General features: G+C 39.5%; 1 protein-coding gene across 19 annotated transcripts in view; it reads left to right on the top strand.

Annotated features, from left to right (window-relative positions):
• Positions 1–24,234, top strand: part of TAFA5 (TAFA chemokine like family member 5) — a 783,444-nt gene that overhangs the window by 308,448 nt on the left and 450,762 nt on the right. For 18 of the 19 annotated variants that reach the window (XR_012666575.1, XR_012666570.1, XR_012666569.1 and 15 more), the window contains exon 2: positions 6,317–6,466. The exons of the other annotated variant lie outside the window; for it this stretch is intronic. Coding sequence is in view for 9 of the 18 variants with exons in the window: in XM_075124474.1 (XP_074980575.1) it covers positions 6,317–6,466 (150 nt within the window). In the remaining 9 variants the exon portion in view is untranslated. The remainder of the gene's footprint in view (positions 1–6,316; positions 6,467–24,234) is intronic. 19 annotated transcript variants of the gene reach the window in all.

Here is a 24,234-nt window from a genome sequence, read left to right as displayed (position 1 = left end):
TTGCTAAGAGGCTAGACCACTGCGCTAATGACTGCCCTCCATGGCTGGCATAGAGTCAGATATGTATGCCATTGCTTCTAACACCTCAGGTATAGGGGCTGTGCCAGTGCGGAAGGAGGCATGACTGGAGTGCAGTACATTCCATCAAACTCTGTGTAGGATCTTACAAGCCAGTGCAACTTAGAGCAATCTAGAGGCCTCTAAGTTTCTTTAATGACTAAACTGTGCCCTGGTGGCCTTGAGCATAGGAGGAGAACAAAGGTAGATTTTGGATATGCGTCACTGGGATGCATCTGACTCATGGCAACATACCACCAACCAGAAACGCTTATCCTGTGTACTCTGGTGGCTTTATCACATGGACATTATGCCTCTGTCCTCTGCCATGGTGGTGCACAAGTTTCTTCCTCAATACAGTACTCCAAACTGTTACTTTTCCCTTCACGGAGAATATAATGTACTGCCAAATGTGTTAATTTGGACATGTGACTGTGCAGACATCTGAGAATGAACACTGCTATGTCCTGTATTTGTTCACCATTGTGAATCACTTTTGGAAATAATGTACTGAACAGGAAGCAAATTGAAAATGGTAAATATCATAAGGTATGCAATGTTTCTACATTCCTTTTTTATGCATTAATGTCTTGATTTTTGAGCCTCTCCTGGCTGTGAGCTCATTTTCGGCATCAGCAAAAGTTCAGGCTTTGGAATGACTACAGAATCAGGTCTTTTGACCTGAAGTTTTTGGTGGAGACACTATCTGCATTTATTTTCCTTTTAATTGTGTTTTTGAAGGCAGTGAACAGAGGACAATACAATATATATTTATACAAAAATAAATAGAGTTGAGTTTCAAAGCTGTGGCACTAAGCAAATAATGTAAACTGGCAACACCATGTTCAGTGTTAGCATAATATTACATTTACTTTAAAAATAATTCCGCAAGAGGATAAACTAATGTATTGAATGAACCTTGAAGGCCTATTACACTATAGCCTTTTTTTTTTGCCTATACTTTTTTTTACCTAGCTGTGGAGGCTTATTCCTTTCATTAAAATTGATTGCTTATTTCAGAATGAAAAGGATGACTGTTTTTTTCCTATCTACCTAGCATCCATACTGCTTTTATGTGTGAAGTGGTTAAGAAGTAGTAGTCTGAAAATGACAACAAGATTAGTGGTTACTTTAGGGACATACCGTACTGTTTCATGGCTGCATTACTCTGAAAATATTTCAACCAGACTCTTAAAAAGAGCAGACCTTCATCAGATTTTTCACTTGTTAATTCATAATATTTACTTGTGAATCATAGAAGGCTTTTAGCTGAAAAATTTCTTAATGTAGGTTTCAGAGTAACAGCCGTGTTAGTCTGAATTCACAAAAAGAAAAGGAGTACTTGTGGCACCTTAGAGACTAACCAATTTATTTGAACATAAGCTTTCGTGTAAGGAGAGTGATCACTTTAGATAAGCTATTACCAGCAGGGGAGTGGGGTGGGGGGAGAGAAAACCTTTTGTAGTGATAAACACCCATTTTTTCATGGTTTGTGTGTATAAAAATATCTTCTGTATTTTCCACAATGCATCAGATGAAGTGAGCACGAAAGTGACCATGAAGTTTTCCCAAAACTGAGTCACAGGCATCCAGTGCTTTTTAGCTTTTGGTACCTCTGCAGGATAAATTTGTAATGAAGGAATTATCCAAAGTAATTCCTTTTTCTTTCAGTAACAGTGACAGATTAATTCTTAGGTTCTTTGATCATCAGCACAGTCATCCCCAGTTGGAACCAGTTAAGGACATTTAAAGAGAGTTGCTGTCCTAGAGTAGTACGTCTGAAGAATCCCAGTTTGCACTGCTTTACCTAAACAACCACAGCATTTATATGTTTTAATAAAAGATTTGGATTCTAGATGATCCTCAATAACAGATTGAATGTCTTTGAGACAAATGCTTTCAGAATTAGATATTTTAGTGATGGAAAAGGGATTTAGTTCATTTTAGTGTATATGTTTCTTGAGAAATTGGAATGCATTTGTAGCATAAATTAGGTTTGAAATAGTACTCTCAGTTGAGAGCTATCTTGAAATCGTGATGTTTCAGTGAATGTCCTTTTCCTATATTCAGTTATAGAGCATGAACCAAATTCTGCTCTGTGACAGTAATTATAAAGTTGTTTCACTGACTTCTCAATTGCACCAATGTAAATTTGGAGTTACACTGAATTTACATTGTTGTAATGCTGAGAATATAATTTGTTACTCTAGGTTAAATTAATTTCCTCCAGTTGCCTAGTGCTATTGTTTTCAACTATATTTTAAAATAAAAGCTTAAAGGGCTATGTCCAAAAGTAGACATTTTAAATGTAATCATAATATTCAGGTCATTGTCAAGGAAAGACCTATTGTTCTGGAATATTTCATCGGAAGAAAGAAATATGGAATTAATATTTTCAAGCTTTGCCTAAAACAGTCATTTTTCTTCTAAGCAAAATATGTGTAAACTTATTGGACACTTATGGGTTAATAGCTGTTGCAAATCCTGAGAAATGCTAAGCCTCTTAGAACTCCCACTTATTTCAGTGGGTGCTCAGCGTCACTCAGGATTTGGCCTGTCAAGAATACTTCAGTATTTGAGTAACAAAATGCAGAATTTATTATGATGATCTGATTTGAAACAACTGCTGGCATTGTGTTCAATCACAAACAGAGCCTGAATCTAGCCAAGATTTTTAATAACATCTACCTTTATGCATTTTGAACTAAAAAGAGCTTGTGTTGCTAGGCATCAAATTGGTGGTGCATGGAAAATTATTCAGTGAAACTACAATATAAGCCTGCATGTGCAATTCAGAATTAAAGTTCCTGGATGAATATGGAAGCTAAAACCCTTAGCAAAACCATCCCTTTAGATCAGATTCTGTTTGTATTGTATTAGAAGATGGAGAACATGTTGTCTCCATCTGAATTTCTGTGTTAAGGAAAAATGAAGTCTTCTGCTTTTCAGTGTGTGTAAGAGAGAAATTCATAACTGTATCACATTTGTTATAATCACAGCAGACTTTCTTTTAAATAGATTATTTTATTCTGTGGCAGAGAACAGAAATGTTATTTCCTACAGAGAACTAACATTAAATAGATCATCATGCAGACCCTCCTTCAGGAGTAATTACTATACTGCATGTTGGGGATGTGGTATGAAGGGCATCAACATCTTACAAAAAGTGGTCTCTTTCTGATATGACATGCAGTTTAAATTTCAAGGTTCTTTGGAATACAATTCTGTCTTGATGAGATTGCAAACCAGTATGCCTAAAAATAACCTGGGAAGAAATCTTTGTTTCATTAGCAAACTGGCCTTTAATTTTATTTTTTCAAGAATATAGACTCTATTGTAAGATGCATTTTAGGATTTGATCGTTTCACCTGGAGCCTCATTTTCCCTCCCTGCTATACAGCATGTATTCACGAAACTGTCATTGACCTTGATAGGATTCTCACACACGGAACAGTTACAGAACTGAACGATAAATATTATTTTTCTCCTTTTAAAAAAAAGGTGTTGAGTACCCACAATTCCCATTGCCTAAAGAAAGTTGTGGGTATTTATGTGGCCCCAAATTTAAAATAATAATTACAGAAGTACTGCCATTTTTTAGAGTTTTATCAGTTTTGGATTTTGATATCTGTGCATTTCTAGCTCAGAAATGGGTCCAAAGGGAGAATTGATTCAATTAATGAGCTGGCTTTTTGAAGGCAAGTACCCCTATTTATCATACTCTGTGCTTAGTCTAGAAAAACAGGTAGCCATCTGCACCTTGGTAGCAAACTTGTCCCTTTCCTTCCATATGAGGTTTTGGCCACAGTGATTCATACTGTCATCCCCCAGGCTGGATTACTGTTACTTACTGCATTTTGGACTGATGGTGGCAAGCATGGAAAAACTCCAGCTTGTCTAGAATACAGCAGCCCACCTCCTGAGTGGGAAAGGCCACTGTGAGCTCATCATCTCTGTGCTTCTATCCCTCCACTGGTTTCCATTCTATTTCTGTTACCATTCTAAGGTCTCCGTCATGATATTTAAATTCATCAAGGGTCAAGAACTAGCCACATCAATGACTGCATCTCCACACATGACTCATTAATGTATTTACATTTTTTGGGGAAAATGCAGCTCCCAAAGCGCAGGACAAGATGTATGACAGATGTGGAGAAACCTTCTTTCTTTCTTTCTTTCTTTCTTTCTTTCTTTCTTTCTTTCTTTCTTTCTTTCTTTCTTTCTTTCTTTCTTTCTTTCTTTCTTTCTTTCTCCTTCAATTTAAGGGGTGTCAACTTTGGAATAATTTTCTAAGGGAGATCAGGCAAATACAGAGGCTGGGCAAGCTGCAAAGCCCTCCTCTTTGAAAAGCTTCCCCACCGTAACCAGATTAATGGGAGAGAGAAAGGAGAAATGAAGCAAACAAATAAAATAATTAAAAATAAATAGTCCCTGCTTAAGATAAACACATCTTAAACAGGGAATGCAGAAGAGAAGAAGGTTCATGAAGTTCTATAAAAATCTCACTGTGCAAATCTAATTTAACTATGAGGCACTAGATAACATGGTGATGGGTATTTTGGAAAACCTTTAAACAGATTAATATAGATATGTAAATATGTGTAGTAGTCTGTAGAATGCTATGCTCCTGATTCATCATTGTGTTATTCCAGTTTTACCCTGGTATAATTCACTGATATCATGGAATTTCACCAACATATAATTAGAGCAACTCATTGGTGAATCAATCCCAGTGGCTGGATGAGACCCATCAATATTTTGCTCCTCTGACAATTCCAGAAATCTTATTCACATTTCCCAGGGCAACATGAAACATAAGCCGAGAAAAGGGCAATAATCTACAAGGTAAAAATTGTATTACATCTAGAAAACAATGGCAATATTATTTTAATCATTTAGAATTCACTTCATTTGAATTTATCGTTGTTTTTAGGTAGCTTTTTGTGAAATAAGAGGGTTTATTTTTATGGAACTGTGGTAGTAAAAGATCAGATATCACAGTCTTTAACTGCTTGTTCAAATGTGCACCTTACATTATAAGACCCACCTGACAAGAAACATTAAGGTTTTCAATAGACCTGAAACCATTTACTAGAAATATTGTTGAAATTGCACAGCCCGGTTTGTCATCTCCGGATTGGCATTTATTCCATCTCAAGTATTCTGAGAACTAGATGTAGTTAGCTTATGAATTTCAGGCACATTTTTGCACATGTTCACATAAATGGTTGTAATTGATTGCATGCAAGTACAAGACCAAATAAAAGTGCTATCTTGCACTGTAACATAAAATCTAGAAGAGATAAATAACAGATCTACCCAGTGAAAAGTGATAGTCTGTTTTTCAAACTTATTAACCACTGTATTATCTGTAATGTATCTGTCTTGCTTGCAAAAGTTAACATTTGCCTTTACTAGTGTCATGTTATCAACCTCTTCAAAAGGAATGTGACATTTCAAACTTTCAGGATGCACAACTTCCACCAAAAAACATTTTTTCTATTACTTTCTGTATCTATCATAGAGCAGGTATGAAATCCAGAATCAAACTGGATGGGTTTTCTTAATATTTATGGAGAAAACAACATAGGTCAGGGGAACTTATACATATATAAGCTTGGCCATTAAATAATGTCATCTTGATATGGTTTGCAATTTGATGGCATGATTAGTACATAAAATGATCACAGGCTAGTATCTAATAGGAAATATGTATGTAAGTGCTTTTGTATTTTATTGTGATGGGATGGAAGCTAAATTAAGGGATTGAAAAATCTGCTCAAACTTTTAAATGCTTTGTTATAAAACTAGATTTTCAAAGAAAAATCCTGTAATTAAGATTTACATTCATGGAAAGGGCACTGTTTGCAGATATTTTCTGAAATTTGCCTTTGATATTTTCAAACATTTTCAAACATTTGTTTTCAACACATGTATAGACAGTGCCACATTTAATTTCATTGCTGCAAAAATGGATTGTTCCTTTACGCCAACTAACATAAAAGTAATCTGTTTGACCCTAGCTTTCCTGCTTTTATAGAAAAATCACCATTTTCTGACCATACCAGTTTGCGAGGTTTTCACATGTCCACCACAAAGAAAAATTGTATGGCATCTCCGTTTTATTATATTCATCCGCAGGCTTCCCATTTGTTGTGGAATGTCTGTCATGACATTGGGCCATGACTCTATTCAGCTGTAATAGATTGCCTGTAGTGCATTCAGTGACTCTGGTACCTGTTGCTGGTTCTTTTTCCAGGTCAACTGGCTGCAGGTACATGTGAGATTGTTACTTTGGACAGAGATAGCAGTCAGCCCCGAAGGACTATAGCCCGACAAACAGCTCGCTGTGCATGTAAAAAAGGACAGATTGCCGGTACAACAAGAGCAAGGCCAGCCTGCGTGGATGGTAAGAGGCAAAGATCCATTCAATCAGTATCTACCAGCACAAAAGTCATCACGTTTAATTGTATATTCAAACAAAAAAGGTTATGTGTATCTGACATTATTGTATCTGTGAGCTAACCTACTAATCGGTTAGTTTTGTGGTGATACGATATGAAATCCTCAAAACCAAGAATTACTCATTAATAGTATATTTTCCCCAAAGGACAATGAATCAGTGGTATTTTTCTTCTTTAGCATCTTCATTTCTGATTTAGTTTGGTAATGCAGGTGAGATGTTAATAGCATTGGACTAATATAGTCTGTATTTTAATTTGAATGATGCTGAAACCCATGAGCTCTCTAGAGTGGGATTTTTGTTTGTTTGTTTGTTTAAGTTCTGTGTGAAACCAAAAATGCATTTACTATAATCTAGAGTCAAAGGTTTAATACCACTGAGGCTAAAGTGACCACTCCTGCATGAAAGTTAGTGTTCTTGAAAAAAGCGTTAGTGATGTTATTGGAAAAGAAAATATGTATGTACTTTACATGCATAGTATTTCTTCTTTCATTAAAATGATCATTATATATGATTCACTGTGGATGCAGTGGCTGAGTAGAGCCTGCAGCCTGCAAAAATGCTGATGTAGAGGGAGGTATGAAAATATTTCACTTTGAAATCATTTTGTGAAGGAAATGAACTGCTATGTTACAGCTAAGTAAAACATTAGCAGTGGTGCAGTCTTCATTGTAAGCTTGCTGAGGTAACCTTATTAGAAAGCATTCATATTGCAATTAGAAGAAATAAAGTATGATGTTAAGTATATGTTAAAAATAGTTGACATAAAATGGCATATTTTGATCTAGACTCTAACAACAACAAAAGAAGATGCTTCTATATGGATACAATAAAGATTGCCTTTGAAAAATGACTCACATACCAGCTTGAGTCCTTAAATAAAAATATTGCATGCCATTACATAAGAATTTGATCTCACCCATTGACTGTCAAAGAAGACAGCTCAAATGGGGATTTCAGTACCTACCCACAGAGCTAAGCATAGAACATCATATACATTCTATTTCCATGTTTCAGAGTAGCAGCTGTGTTATTCTGTATTCGCAAAAAGAAAAGGAGGACTTGTGGCACCTTAGAGACTAACAAATTTATTTGAGCATAAGCTTTCATGAGCTACAGCTCACTTCATCCATAGTTTGCTTTCACTACTGTTGGTACTCGGTAGATCAGTTCATTTTCTCTGCTATCTCCATCATGGATTGTGGGACTCCATCTCCAATAATTTTCTTCCTCCCTGTTTGCACTAACATAATATTGTTTCATTGGGTACCTAAGGGATGAATTTTTAGTGGGCCACCTTATCTATTCGGGCAAATTTTGCAAGCCCGTTTGTTAGCAAATTGGGTAATTCAACATTATGTGCAAATACCCAGTGTGATAGTAAGAAGGTAGGTTTTGTGAGGGCAAATATGGATTTTGCATGTACAAACCAGATGCACTCACAAATTTCGCTAAGCAATTAAGGAGGTCATATGTTAACTGGGCTCCACATTCAGTCTGGGGGAGGTCCCATCTCATTTTTATATGATGAAAAGAAAAATGTCTCCAGTTATCTGTGGAATGGGTGGGAGGGGTTAGTATGACTCCTGGTTTTGCTGCCAACATCCTTGGTAATCATCTTTATGCAACTAAAGAGAGTAGATTATTGTAAATAAATCTATTTCAGGGGAGGGATAGCTCAGTGGTTTGAGCATTGGCCTGCTAAACCCAGGGTTGTGAGTTCAATCCTTGAGGGGGCCATTTAGGGATCTGGGGCACAAATTGGGGATTGGTCCTGCTTTGAGCAGGGGTTTGGACTAGATGACCTCCTGAAGTCCCTTCCAACCCTGATATTCTATGATTCTATGTCTGCATAGCAATTATATCAGCAGAATGTTCAGAAGCCTTCATGATCCATTGCTGTCTTCAAGCACTCAGCATCTGACCTTCCAGTGATTTGCTGCACCATCCATTTCTCTCCTCACTGATCAGTCCTTACTACGATGACCCTCCACCATTCTTTCCATAATAACTTTCTGAAGGTTATTTCCTATGCTTAAAGTGACCAAAGTACATAAGTTTGCTTCTATTGATTTTTGACATCAGGGTCTGCTTCTCTCCAATATTTTTTTTCTAACATAGGCATTCATCTTTTTTTTCTGTCCATGAGATATGCAAGAGTCTTTGCCAGAAGCACATTGCAAAAGCTTCAACTTTCTTCTTGTTAGCAGCATTAACTTTATTCACATCCATAAATCTGTATGGAAGAAAAATTAGGCTTTTCACTAGTTGCCCCTTTTGAGACAGAATGGTTTTTCCACACTTTCTTAAGGGAGGCAATACCTGAGCAAGCTATCCCTTGTCTTTTCTAATTTTTTGACACAACTTCATTGATTAGCTATATGTGATCCCAGATAATTAAATTAATCTGCTGCCTCTCTAGCTTGTCTGTTAATTATGATTTCTGCTTGCATGCTGTTTTTGTTATCTGAGTCAACGTATGTGCATTTTGTTCTCATCACATTCAGGAATAGTCCATATTCCTCACTAACTGTTTTTTACAGACTCCAAAATTTGCATTATAGTTGTTACAAAGCATGTCATATTATCAGCATTTGTGACGTCGGTTAGGTGTCCACCAATGGAAATCCAAGCTTGTTCTACTTTGTCAAAACCTTCCAAGCCTTTTTTCATCATAAATTCTGTGTATGTGTTAGAGGCTTGCAACAAAATACACTCTTGTCTCATAGACTGCCCGGTGGAAAACCACTGACTGTCAGCTGCTACTGTTTGCACCATGGCTGATGTTGGTGGAAGAGACTTGCAATGAGTTCATGCTTTGGACACCCCATATCTGCCAATTCGGAATGCTTTGGACTCCCCATATCTGCCAATATCCTCCAAAGATGGCCATGTCAGACAGTATCAAATGCTTTTGAGTAGTCAGTGAAGCATGTGATCAGTGGATGATTGTACTCTCTGCATTTTTCCAGTGATGTGACTAATATTTGCCATTTGGTCACATGTGCATTGAAAACAGATTGTTGCGGTGGTAGCTCTGCTTCTTTCGTTTGTTTCATGCTATTCTGAATTATGCAGAGAAGAACTTTCCTCGCATGCAATACCAGGGTGATGGTATGATAGTTACTACAACTGTCATGTCTGCCTTCTTTGAGAAAGGCAGAAAAATTTTCTTCGTCCAGTCCTCCAGCCATTTTTTTGTCATATATATATATCACTACAGTTTTTCCACATAATTTCAGTTTTGCGATTGCCAATCCCTTTTTAACAATTCTGCAGGCATGTTATCTACTCCCGGTGATTTCCCAGTCTTCATTTTCATAATAGCACACACCACTTCCTTTCACAGGATTGATGGCTCTGGCTCCGTACTCTCTCTTCTGTCATCCTATATTATGAGTGGCTCTGGTGAGACATACAGAGTAGCACAATAAGCTCTCCACCTGATTACTGTATGAAGTTGCAGGTTTCAGAGTAATAGCCGTGTTAGTCTGTATTCACAAAAAGAAAAGGAGGACTTGTGGCACCTTAGAGACTAACCAATTTATTTGAGCATAAGCTTTCGTGAGCTACAGCTCACTTCATCGGATGCATACTGTGGAAAGTGTAGAAGATCTTGTTATATACACACAAAAAGCATGAAAAAATACCTCCTCCCACCCCACTCTCCTGCTGTTAATAGCTTATCTAAAGTGACCACTCTCCTTACAATGTGTATGATAATCAAGGTGGGCCATTTCCAGCAAAAATCCAGGGTTTAACAAGAACATCGGGGGGGTGGGGTAGGAAAAAACAAGGGGAAATAGGTTACCTTGCATAATGACTTAGCCACTCCCAGTCTCTATTCAAGCCTAAGTTAATTGTATCCAATTTGCAAATGAATTCCAATTCAACAGTTTCTCCCTGGAGGTCTGGATTTGAAGTTTTTTTGTTGTAATATAGCAACTTTCATGTCTGTAATCGCGTGACCAGAGAGATTGAAGTGTTCTCCGACTGGTTTATGAATAGGAGTACTTGTGGCACCTTAGAGACTAACCAATTTATTTGAGCATGAGCTTTCGTGAGCTACAGCTCACTTCATCAGATGTATACCGTGGAAACTGCAGCAGACTTTATATACACACAGAGAATATGAAACAATACCTCCTCCCACCCCACTGTCCTGCTGGTAATAGCTTATCTAAAGTGATCAACAGGTGGGCCATTTCCAGCACAAATCCAGGTTTTCTCACCCTCCACCCCCCCACACAAATTCACTCTCCTGCTGGTGCTAGCTATTACCAGCAGGACAGTGGGGTGGGAGGAGGTATTGTTTCATATTCTCTGTGTGTATATAAAGTCTGCTGCAGTTTCCACGGTATACATCTGATGAAGTGAGCTGTAGCTCACGAAAGCTCATGCTCAAATAAATTGGTTAGTCTCTAAGGTGCCACAAGTACTCCTTTTCTTTTTGCGAATACAGACTAACACGGCTGTTCCTCTGAAACCTGGTTTATGAATGTTATAATTCTTGACATCTGATTTGTGTCCATTTATTCTTTTACGTAGAGACTGTCCAGTTTGACCAATGTACATGGCAGAGGGGCATTGCTGGCACATGATGGCATATATCGCATTAGTGGATGTGCAGGTGAACGAGCCTCTGATAGTGTGGCTGATGTTATTAGGCCCGGTGATGGTGTCCCCTGAATAGATATGTGGGTACAGTTGGCAACGGGCTTTGTTGCAAGGATGGGTTCCTGGGTTAGTGGTTCTGTTGTGTGGTATGTGGTTGCTGGTGAGTATTTGCTTCAGGTTGGGGGGCTGTACATTGGTCAAACTGGACAGTCTCTACGTAAAAGAATAAAAGGACACAAATCAGATGTCAAGAATTATAACATTCATAAACCAGTCGGAGAACACTTCAATCTCTCTGGTCACGTGATTACAGACATGAAAGTTGAGACTGGGAGTGGCTAAGTCATTATGCAAAGTTAACCTATTTCCCCTTGTTTTTTCCTACCACCCCACCCCCCCGACGTTCTTGTTAAACCCTGGATTTGTGCTGGAAATGGCCCACCTTGATTATCATACACATTGTAAGGAGAGTGGTCACTTTAGATAAGCTATTACCAGCAGGAGAGTGGGTTTGTGTGTGTGTGTGGGGGGGGGGGGCGGGACCTGGATTTGTGCTGGAAATGGCCCAACTTGATTATCATACACATTGTAAGGAGAGTGATCACTTTAGATAAGCTATTACTAGCAGGAGAGTGGGGTGGGCGGAGGTATTTTTTCATGCTTTGTGTGTATAAAAAGATCTTCTACACTTTCCACAGTATGCATCCGATGAAGTGAGCTGTAGCTCACGAAAGCTTATGCTCAAATAAATTGGTTAGTCTCTAAGGTGCCACAAGTACTCCTTTTCTTTGTATGAAGTTGGAAATTTTCAGATAACCAAAGATGGTGCGTACATTCTGTAATCCCTCACATTTGAAATAAGTGGTGAAATCATCAGCTAATAGCAAAAGCTACAAGCAGACTACTGTGGCTATGGATTACTCTGCAGTTTGTGCTTTGTCTTACAATTCCTGTTATTTCATAGACTTTAAGGCAAGAAGAGACCATCTTGATCACCTACTCTGACCTCCTGCATGTTACATGCCACAAAGCCTCACCCACCTACTCCTGTAATAAACCCATAACCTCTGGTTGAGTTACTGAAGTCCTCAAATAATGATTTTAAGACTTCATGTTACAGAAAATCTACCATTTACACTAGTGTTAACCCGTATCCCATACAGCAGCGGCAGGTGAAAACCCGCAGGGTCTCTGCCAGTCTGACCAGTGGGAAAATTCCTTCCCGACCCCAAATATGGCAATCAATCAGACCCAGACATCGTGGGAAAGGTGCACCAGCCAGACATCTGGGAAAGAGTTCTCTGTAGTAACTTGGAACCCTCCCCATCTGGTGTCCCATCACTGGCCATTGGTGATATTTGCTGCTAGTAATCACGTATCGGCTACATGCCATTGTAGGCAGTCTCATCATACGATCCCCTCCATAAACTTATCAAGCTCAGCCTTGAAGCCAGTTAGGTTTTTTGCCTCCACAGCTCCTCTTGGAATGCTGTTCCTATGTAGTGCTAATGGATTCAATTAGCACAGATTATCCTAAAAGGTATAAAGTGGAAACTTTATGCCCTTTATTAAGTGCTGCACTTGCAAACACTTTTAAGATACATTTGTTTCCAGCATGTAGTTAGGGACATTGAACTTCCACAGGTGCTTTGGAATCAGGGTTCAAGTAGATCCATAACCTGCTAGAACCAGGTAACAAATTCTAAATAATTTATCATAAAAGAAAGAGAATACGGTTTCTACAATGCTCATTCAGACATGGTCTCATGAAAACAGAGAGAAGACTTCCCCAGCACTATGACAGACAGTGTCCATCTGGTTTCAACATAAGTATAATTTCCCCTTAAAGTAGAAAAATATGAAGGTAATCCAAGCATTGTCTCATGTCCATAATCTCCTGCATATGAATATATTTAATGCTGACAACTAATACCAAAAATAAATGGTTCTGTGAGTTGGTGAGATGGCTAAATCTCAAGAACACAAACAATTCTTGCTGCCTGGGCAGGCAGAGGTAGAATTTTCTAAAGGTGCTAGCATATTTAGTTTCTAGGAAAAGTGTTGGGGAAGTTGCTATTGAATGCTTTCTGCTGGCCAGTTCAGAGAAGTAACCTTCACAGAGAGCTGTACATCCTTCTGGTTTTTAGCAAAGTACCATTGTTTTAGGAATGTGACAACCAAACATAGGGTAGGATATTTTTTTCTTACACAGAGAGAGAACATCTGCAGTTATTGATTTTTGTGTGTGTGTTTTTTTGTCTATTAGAGACTTCTGTTCTCTCTTAGTCACGTAGTTCTCAATGCCAAAATTAAAAACAAACCCAGCTTTCTCACTAAGGACACACAAAACATCTTTTTGACACTTGTGTTATTGGAATATTTGGCCTTCACAGCTGATCTTGAGTCATCTGCTTGACTTTTTGCCTGTGAAGTGTAATGTATTCACCACCCATTGCACCTCTTTATGTCAGGGTGCGATGCTACAAGATGTCCTTGTCTTCGGTACCTCCTGCAGGCCATCTGCCTCTCACCGGGTCTTCCATGGCTTGGGTTTGCTGCCAAGTCATATCTGGTTCGGTCCCCTTCTGGGGTAACAAGGAGGTTGAAGAGAAAGTTCATAAACATCCCATCACCAAAAAACCTCCCCTCCCAACCCCCACCCTTTGGGCTATTCCTCAGCTTGTCCTTTCAGATCAGTCTTCATCCCCACCTTAGGCTCAAGATTCCTTCCTTTGGGCTTGGATGCCTCTTCCTCAGAGGCTGGTGGGGGAACCCATACTTTCCCTCAACTCTGTATTCTGACCCAGGGACCCTCCATTAAGCAGCTCGGTCTGCTTCTTCAGACATGCTGCTGTTTCCCTGGGTCCCTTCCTATCTCTAAGTCCCTTTGTGGTGCAGCACTGCAGCTATGGTTTACATAGCCTCCCTTTGGTTCTCAGGCCTCTGGGTTCTCCCTAGGTCCTCCCAACTTTTGCTTCCTCTGCTGAACCATAGACGCTGACTTTTATTTTTCCCCGGGAGTGCTCCACCACCCCTCCACCACTTCCCCAGAGGCCCCGCCCTTGCTCTGCCTCTTTCCTCCCCCAGACCCCACCCACCTACCAAACAGCTGATTGGTGGCCCCACCAATCAACTGTTTGGGCGGGGCCCTTCTGAACAGCTGAGACTGGTGGGTGCTGAGCACCCACTATTTTTTTTCCATGGGCGCTCCAGCCCAGAGTACCCACGGAGTTGGTGCCTATGTGCTGAACTAAACACTCTCCTCCCCTCTTGGGCTCCACTGAAGTGCTTTCAGTAATCCTATTTCAGGGCTCCCTCCTTGAAGGAGCCTGGCTTGTTCTCTGTGAGTTTCTGTCTGCACCTTCTCTTCAGTCTTTCTCCTACTGAGTTCACTCAGATTCCTATAAGGCCCGGGTGCCTAATGATCCTTATCTAGCTCCACTCCCTTGATCAGGATTCAATCAATCACAGCTGCACTAATTTGGCTCTTAACCCCTTGTTTAACAGGTTATGGGAGTAAGCCCCATCATAGTCTCCTACTCCAGAATGAAGATACCCTAATGGTAAGATTTTTTGAATAAGAATATCATTTAGTAGATAATCTGCTGTGAACTAATGTCCTGATTCTCCCATTTTATACTCTGTGCATAGTCCCATTGGTTTTCACTGGGACTGCTTGTGGAGTAAAGGTTCCTTCTGTGCTTTGTGAGTCTGAATGGCAGAATTGTATCCCAGATCTTTAATAATTAGAACAAAAGCACTGAAGATGAAGACTAAGCAAAAGCAGTAGTTAAGAAAACACTAGTTACTACGATGTGAACCTCTGATAGAGGAGCACTCTTTGGCTTTGTGATGGTGTCTACAAACACAGCAGGAAAGAGTTAAGAACCCTTTGTGCCTGCAAACAGCAAAACCAGCCTCCCCAACTGTGAGAAGTGTCAGTTATGGACAGACATGCCCCTCCCCAGCTGCTGCAGGGAATGAAGGTAGGCACAAGTGTAAAGAGAGACAGGAAGAGATGGGTTGAAAGAACTTGGAACGTCAGTGCCAGCAACTCCCTGCCAGTCTGCCTCTAAAAGACTTAGAACCTTCTGGAATACAAGGGAGGGAGCTGTAGATGGAAACCCTGTGGGCCAAGGTTTTTGACTTGTGTAAGTTTCTGAACACTGATTTTTCTTGATTTGATTTAAGCAACCGCTGCCTGAGCCAAGGACCAACCCAGAATGCTCAAATTAGGACTTTGCACGAGGCAGTGTCCAGAAGTCCGCTGACAGACTTCTGTATCAAATTTAGAAGAATACATTCAGAACACATTCTGGTAGTGGTATTAGACTACCATTTACTCATTGTTTTATGTTGAATGTTATTCTAGCGTGTATTCTGTTATGCTGTATATTTTCTGAAGGACTGAATTCTGATGTCAGTTATATGGCAAGGAGAATAGGAAATTTAAGGGCTCTTATACTTCAAAAGCACTTGTACCAAGAGCAATCTCTACAAGTTCTGAGTTGATTACCAAAGTCAGTTCTGATTTCTACTGGTATATTAACTAGTGTCGTTTCCTAAGAAATGAAAGTGTGTGCTTCAGATCCTAGAAAATTGGAAGCAGTCTTAAATATAAACAGGCACAACTCTGCACTATGTCTCAGTAAAGTATAAAGAACAAAGCTTTACTTTTAGATATTTGGCTAGATGAAGAGCTCTGATGTACTCATTTCCAATCATTCTTCTCTAAATATGGTAGAGTACTAATGTAGCTTGAAAGGGGCTTCAGTGTTCTCTCTGATTTCTAGCTTGAGTTGATGTGTATTACTTCTCTGCTGAAAGAGACAATGGTGTAACTGTATGTAATGGCTATGGCGTAATTTCATACCTATAATGTAGGAGTAGTGGTGATATAACTTAGTATCTGCCTCATAATTTTCTGTTTTTACCATTCTGGAGATCTATAGACCCTCCTTTTAGATCAAATTCTGTAATGAAATGTTTATTAGCATTGCTTTAATATATGGCAATTCAGTATAACCATTTGGATTGTCCACAGAGTAACTTGTCCGTGTATGACCCATTCTTCAGCACCATTTTAAGTTGGAGGATATAGGAGATTGATTAGAGGAAAGAGGTTGACTGGATATATATGTACAATATTGTAATGAATTTAGTTCTTGTTCTAAAAGCAATCTTGACTAGTACAGTCTTACTCAAATAATGCTGTGTGTGTTTGCGGGTGCTCACTTGAGAGAGAGAAACCTACTCACATACACGCACATGATTGTATTACAATTCTTCCACAAGTGCAGTACCAATCTGGATAAATTTGCAGAGCCATGATGCTTAACAGATTAGTACTAAGTCATGTGAGATGCTACGATGGCTCTCTCATTGATTTACATTAATGTTTTCCTCTCTTCTCTTGGTGCTCCACTCAGTGATGTGTGGTAAGGACAGGTATATTAATCAGATGCAGGGCTATTCATCATTTAAATGCAGATGTTCTGCCCAGTTGACATTCATACTGTGCAGCAATGAACTCTGCTCTAAGTGGGCAAAATAGTAGAAATACTTGGGGTATATTTTTGCTGCTCACAATCGTGTCCTAAAATACCAGTTGCAAAAAGAGACATAGGGATTCTGTGATATGAACCTGGGAGTTACCACAAAAGGGTCAGACCTGTGGTCCACCTAGTCCACTATTCTGTCTCCAGCATTGGCCAGTACCACATGTCTCAGAAGAAGGTGCAAGAATTTCCACTGTGAGCAGATGTGGGACGTCACCTTCTAGCCTCAATAGCAGGAGACTGGTTTAAGCTCTGAAGGATGAGGTTCTAGATCTTCTTCAAAAAACAGTGTCATAGTAGTCTCTTGCTGAGCTCACCAGAGTGTCAGGAAGCATTCTTCTTGGCTCAGCACTCCGCAGACAGCAACTCCTAGCACTGAAATTCTGTGCCCTGTCCCACTACAATCTAATCCTGTGACTCTAACGGCTTGTGTACACAAAAGGTTGCACAAGCTGGGTTGTGAATCTTCCCCGCACTAACCTGACACAAACTAACTATCCATGTGCACCCTGCCGCGGGGCATTAAGATTGATGATGATCTAATCCCGTTTCAAAGAGGACAGTTGCAGTAAGATTTGGATTGCCCTCTTGCTGTTGAATGCAGCTAAGAACAAATCAAAATATCCTTGGTTTTAATTTCCATTTAGAAGATGGATGGATATCTGTGGGTATTGTTAAGTCAATAATTGAAGTTAAGATTATGAATGTGTTTACATCTACAATATGATCTATATTGCCATATGTTACACTGCAGTACTGAAATATGATTCCAATCTTGAAATTTTGTTTAAAGGCATGATCTTCTGCATTATAATACTGCAAAAGCGTTCCCAAACTTTGTTCATGGCTTGTTCAGGGTAAGCCCCTGGCGGGCCGTGAGACACTTTGTTTATCTGAGTGTCTGCAGGTACAGCCACTCGCAGCTCCCACTGGCCGTAGTTCGCTGTTCCCAGCCAATGGGAGCTGTGGGAAGCATCACGGGTCGCGCCATCGCTACCCGCAGCTCCCATTGGCCAGGAATGGCGAACCGCGGCCACTGGAAGCTGTGAGTGGCTGTACCTGCAGACGCTCAGGTAAACAAAGCATCTCGCAGCCCACCAGGGGCTCACCCTGAACAAGCTGTGAACCAAGTTTGGGAACCCCTGTACTACTGTGTATTATTATTTTGACTACTTTAAAAACACTGAAAATACAACACTAATATCTGGTATTTCGATACTTGGTTTTCTCTCTTTTTTCCTCCATTCCTATTAGATTTTTTCCTCCTACTTTTTAAAGAGCTCCTTGACATAATCTCCAGGTATAGACATACTTTAGGATAATTAAATTCTAGTACCTTTTTGCAATAATTATTCCTAATTGTATTATTCTCTACTGCATCTTTATGTGACACAAAGTTCATATATGGTATTTAACATGCTTTTCAGTTGGCAGTGATTGATTTTGTTTAACACAGAAACTCAGGATCTCTGAGGAGGCTGTATTAGACTCATTTAATAATTTCCTGCTCTTCTCTCCTCATTAGCTTTGAGAGCCGATAGGGAGATGTTGGGGTCAAAATTGATTATTAATTGTCTCCGAACTTACCCACCTGAAACAGAACTCTATTCAATACTTAAGGGGCGTCAGGCTTCTTAAGATATCCCAGTTTGCACAACCAAAGATATTGCAAATATTACAATCTCCAGAAATGTAATATGAGTCTTTCATGTTTAAGTTGCATATACTCTTATTGTTGTAGTGCCATTTAAGGCATAAGGTTTCTTATCATTGTAAATGCAGCACATGGAGTAAGTTTAGTTGCATTTATGATAAGTAAATCTGATGCAAGCGAAACAAAACTGCAGCACTGGATAGATTTGACGCTAATAGGAGATTGAATAAAATTGGGTAGACAGGTGTTGGGTTGCTGGAACACAAACAGTGCTCTGTTTAGTCATGCAGGAGATCTAGGTTTAGGAGGTGACCAGGGCTATTTGGTTCTAGACAGGTGGAACTAATTATATAGCAGTGGTAACAGTGGTAGAAGGGCAGCTGCCTATCCTGGAGGCTAGTTAGAGAATTGAATAGGTGGGAGCATGTTCTTAAAGCTGCTTGCCTTTTTTATCCTTTTGGGTAGGTTGGCAAGGAGTTCTGAAAACGGTGATATGAAACTGAAGAAAATGATGGCTGAGCTGGAAAAACTAGCTCTGCTCTAATGCTCTGCATGCTCTCTGAGGGAAGAAGTACAATAGGAGTATCTTTTTCTTCCTTTCATCAAAATACAGGTGGATCACATCGGCCAGATTGGCGCCTCCCAGAATTCAGTAGACATTAAGATCATTCACTCCCCATACTGGAAAAGTATATTCAAATAACAGGTCTGCTATGTGGATGCTAATGCAGTTTGGCAACCTGTGATTAGTGGGGATTTATCCTAGCTGAGCAGAAAATTTTACTTGGATGCCATGATACTTTTTTATTTTCAGTATGACAAGAGCCCAGATATCATGAATTATGTTCAAGACCAACATTTCAGTTGTGGAGCTGAGAGAGATTCATTAGTTTGATCAAGGCTTCAATATTTCTACTGCTTTCAAAGATGCAGTTTCACAAAATGTTTAAAGCCTGATTCTAGGGGGTGATGAGCACCCCCAGCTCCAGTGAAGTAAATGAGAGTTGAAGGTTTTCAGCACCTCTTAGACTGTGCTCAGCACCTTGCAGGATCAGACCGTTAACTTTTAAATTACCTGATACTAAGACTGTGTTATAAGCCATGTGGGAAAATAAAAGGAATGTATATATATAAGATGGGTTGAATAATGAGTGGTTTGAATATTTTCAGGTGTGTAGACTGTCATAGATCATACCAGTTTAATTTCCCAAGAGTAGTTTTCCACTTCATCATCAGGCCTTTTAAACACTACAAGTACTCGCCAACTGCACGCACAATGTGAATGATCACTTCTTGTGCCCTGATGCCTATGCTAGGAGAGGGAAAGCATACTGTGTGCAGGGGAGGGGATGTCTTTTGAGGAATGAAAGGAAGTATTAATGTTTTGGCCATTGCGTATGCAAACTTTTTAAATTGCTAGCTTGGCTGTTAGCTTGTCTAGCTTTTGGTGAGGCGAATGTATCTGACATTTACTACTACGTCAGATGTTCATGATGTTAATGCCCTTCCCAACCCAACACTGCAACTTAGAACATTAGCTGCTTCTATTCAGTTTTACGTGCAAACAAGTTATGATTTTTTTAAAAAGTTTTCTTACAATAAACCTGCTTTCATGCCTGTGTGAAAAAATTTATCCAAGGCCCAGCACCTCTTACCCCAAACCTCTCTCTCAACTCTACCCCACCTAAAACACAATTACTTTGGAAGATCTTTTACCTTCAGAGTCAACTTTACATCAGAGTCACATGCATAGCACTTAATTTTCTTGCACATGCCAGTATAATCTGAATTGTAGATATCCCTGATAACTGAAATCTGAGGTGGGTAGGTTACTGTGACCCACCAAGACCCCATTACTATGTACAAATGTCTGATCCTGGCACATTATGACAGTTTCCAACTTGTGAATCACAGTTCATTTAGAAGTACATGAAAAGCAGATTTTTTACTACGCTTCTGTTTTGCTGCCTGAAATGGACTATTAGGGAAATTATTTGTAATTTTAACTGTATGTTAGCAATAATATCTTAGCCAAACAGTTTGACCAAACTAAAGGTTGGTAAATTCTTGTAAAATGTAGCCTCAAGTAGCATAACGGGAAACAATAATGTATTTATTCTGTTTGGTTATGAAATAAAAAGGTGGGTTAGAGCTGGAATGTAAGCATGCAAGAAGTCGGCATAATTGGCCAAAATCTAGAGAAGAAAGTAAACAGCGCAAAGTCAGTAGCTGTAGCACCCATCGCAACATCAATTTATATGCAGTCTAGTGAAGCAAGAATACCACTCTTGATTTTAAATACACACAGGAATAAATGCAGAAATGAAAGAAAGTGAAAATGTGTAAAGAGGAGAGAACTGTAACTGCCCCTGGGAAATTCTTTCTCAGGGGCAAGAAGTAAGGGCTATAGTTTTTCTGGAAGTGTGTGAATGTGTAAACACAAAGAACAAAGAGGAATTGTTTATGATGGAGTTACCTAAATTCACATAATGGAACCATGCATAAAGAGGCAGGCCAAAATTTTCCAAAGCAACTAGTGATTTAAGTGCCTGGAATTTGGGATAGTCAACTTGACACCTTAAATGGAGCCAGAGTTTCAGACTGTGAGTACTCAGCACTTTCTGAAAACCAGAACTTGTTAAAGTGTATCAGGTTGAGCACCCAAAAAAACAGACACTGAAAATCACTAATCACTTTGGCAAACTATCCGGAAAAAATAAGGACAGTGATATTTATTGAATGCTAGAAAGCTTTCTTTTACAGAATACTTTCATCCTGAAGGATCCTAATAGGCTGTACAGATGTATCCCATCTGGGAATTACTTAATCTCTCACTGTTTGCGCTGTTGCTGGAGCTGAGTCAGTCTTTTATTGGACCAACTTCTGTTGGTGAAAGAGATAAGCTTTCTAGCTTACAGGAGAGCTCTTCTTCAGGTCTGGGAAAGGTACTCAGAGTGTCACAGCTATGTACGAGATGGAACAGATTGTTTAGCATAAGTAGTTAACACAAATTCTAAGGTAAAAAAGAATTAGGAGTACTTGTGGCACCTTAGAGACTAACAAATTTATTTGGGCATAAGCTTTCGTGGGCTAAAACCCACTTCATCGGATGCATGCAGAGGAAAATACAGTAGGAAGATATATATAGAACATGAAAAAATGGGTGTTGCCATACACACTATAATGAGAGTGATCAATTAAGGTGAGCTATTATCAGCAGGAGGAAAAAAACCTTTGGTAGTGGGACTATTCAAGATGAAGTGGCCTGTTAATACCCCTGTGGTCATAGTCATTTCTCACTGGCATGCAGCCTCCTTTGGCCTCAAACCTGGAAAAAGCTCATCCTTGTATGATAGGAAAGTTTTCAAATTGACAGTACAGGGAAATATTTAGGAAAGCAGAATTTGGTTATCTGATTTGGTGGTTGGCCAGGAACCAGGGGTTAACACTGTTACTGATGTGGAAGAGTATAGGAACTTTAATTACCTCAAATGTTAGTACCTTGCTTTTACATCTCATTTGAAAGATGACACCTTGAGAAGCTCAGTGCCTCAATGTTCACTATTAGTGAACTCATTAGTTCACTATTTACATAGTGCCACCAGCTTTGCTTCCTTTATTTTCCTTTTATTTCCTTTATTTGCTGGATAGTCCTTAGCAGTCACCTATGGAATCTAATCCTATCTTGGCTATGAGTTCTGATAGGAATTTCAGCACAAGGTGCTATGAGCAGAGGCTATGTGGTATTGGACTGTGGACTAGTTTTCTAAGGAAATGGCTAGAAACCTCATCACTGAGGACAGTTAAAAGTGAAATGGACAAAGGCTAGACAATCTATTCTGGGAAACAAAATCCTGCATTAGCAGAGGGATGTACTACATGACCTTGCAGTTTTTCTACCTTTGATTTCTATGACTTTCTAATGCTAGTTGGGTTACAGTATTAGCAATCACCACAAAGTTGTCTGGTGACTCTTGGGGGTGATGAAACTAGTTAGAAAGACCCAGTTACATTAAATATTTTTCATCCTTACCAAGTAGACTGACTAAGTATGAAAAGAAAATTGCTTCAGTATGTGGAAGTGAATGGGGGGGGGGGAAGAACTATGGTTAGAAATAACATCACTAGAGATACAGTATTAGAGCTTTATTTTTAACTTCTTTTATGTCTAGTGTGTGATGATGGATGATGTGTCAGAATAAACCTAAATAAACTCTAAAACTGAGTGCTAAACAAATTACTGACAGCATTAGTAATGTCACTACATTCAGCATCCACAGTGGCAGCACAGTTATTGCTGTACATCTTCGCTTTCCCCTGTCATGGTTCTCTGCACAGGGCTGACTCAGAAAAGATGTCCTCTTTGAAGGAGAACCCTCAAAAAGCTGCATTCTTAGGGCTGACTCAGAGGAGATAAGAAGTCCTCTGTCCCTAGAGATTGGGATGGCATCACAGTGGGACAAAGATGCTGTTGCATTAACATAGTTGTTTTCATCCATAAATAAACATCATGGTAAGGGCTCTTATTAATTCTCTGGCTCATTCAGTTTGAGTTGCATGTTTAGCAGAGGACTTAGTTGTCTGTGCTGTTGTCACATTTTGGGGTGCAATCCAGACCAGTGAGGGGTTGTGTCACCACTTGCCCTGCTACCTTGTGTGCTTTATAATACTTTGGTGCTGTAGCTCCTGACCTGGTCTGCTCACAAACAGCCAGACAGCATACAGATCACACCCTGAGCCCTCTCCTGGGCAGTTCAGATATTAGCGGTCCATTGCCCCTGTAAGAGATCAATATGCAACAGTTTGCTAATTTAAGTTACCCAAACACTTTAAACGCAGCACTGGATTTGTTTATGTTAAAAATAAAACGTTTATTTAACTACCGAGAGAGACTTTGAATACAAATATAAGGTATTAAAATTAGAAATGGTTACAAGAGAAATAAGATAACTAAAACTTAACAAAATAGACTTGGTTTGACATTAAATACTTACCACATGTTTGCAGCAACATTGCTGACCAAATTTTCCAGTCAGGATCCCTCCCAAATTCAAAAGGCTGGTTCCTTTGTCTTCTTAGGTGAAAGAGAGAGAACCTTGGGTGTTGTTGCCCTTCACTTGTATAGTCTAGTTACCCTTTGAAATGCATGTTCCTGAGAGTTACCCCTAGATAAAGTTCCTTCCCGCTGTGATGGTGGAGACATGGAGTTTCGTGGTGAAAGAGGTTCCATGTTATTGTTTGCTAAAATGCCGCTCGATCTGTTCCTCCTGCCTTGGTTGTCAAAGAATAGCAACTTGACCAGCATTAACTTTGATGATACCTGGGTAATCTTTTGTCCTTGAGAAACTGGTTTACCCCACCTTGCTGTCCCAAGGACCCTGTTTACTACTTATATGTAAATTGAGGTGAAGATACATTTCTTGGTTTAGGATAGACCAGTTTAACAACTTCTGCCTGGTCAGGCTGTGTGGAATTGAACATGTGCTAACAACATCACACTGGGGGAATTCATAACTTTACATGTTGCTATATACATTTCACCATGATATTACTGATCAGTGAGTTATTTGTTTTTAAATGATACTTCACAAGGCACACCAGTAAGACACAATCCCCATCCCAAAGGCAAGCCCCAGTCTAAGGGCAAGATTATAGGATGGTTTGTGCAGTGGTGCAAGGGAGTAAGGGTGTCTAAGATGCTTCTTTGCATAGGTCATTATGACTGCACAGGAAAGAGAGCAGTTTCGATGGAGCAAGTCCATACCCTCTCTAGTGAAAGTGGGCAGAGTGATGCAGGGAGTGGATGGACTCTGAACCCTCCCCTAGCCCCTGATGCACTGTTTAACATTGCTACGCAGGAGGAAGTATTCTGTGCCAGGTATAGA

This window comes from Caretta caretta, chromosome 1 (genome assembly GCF_965140235.1).
Source record: "Caretta caretta isolate rCarCar2 chromosome 1, rCarCar1.hap1, whole genome shotgun sequence".
In the NCBI taxonomy this organism is placed as follows: Eukaryota; Metazoa; Chordata; order Testudines; family Cheloniidae; genus Caretta; species Caretta caretta.
This window is presented reverse-complemented; position numbering and strand designations above follow the sequence as displayed.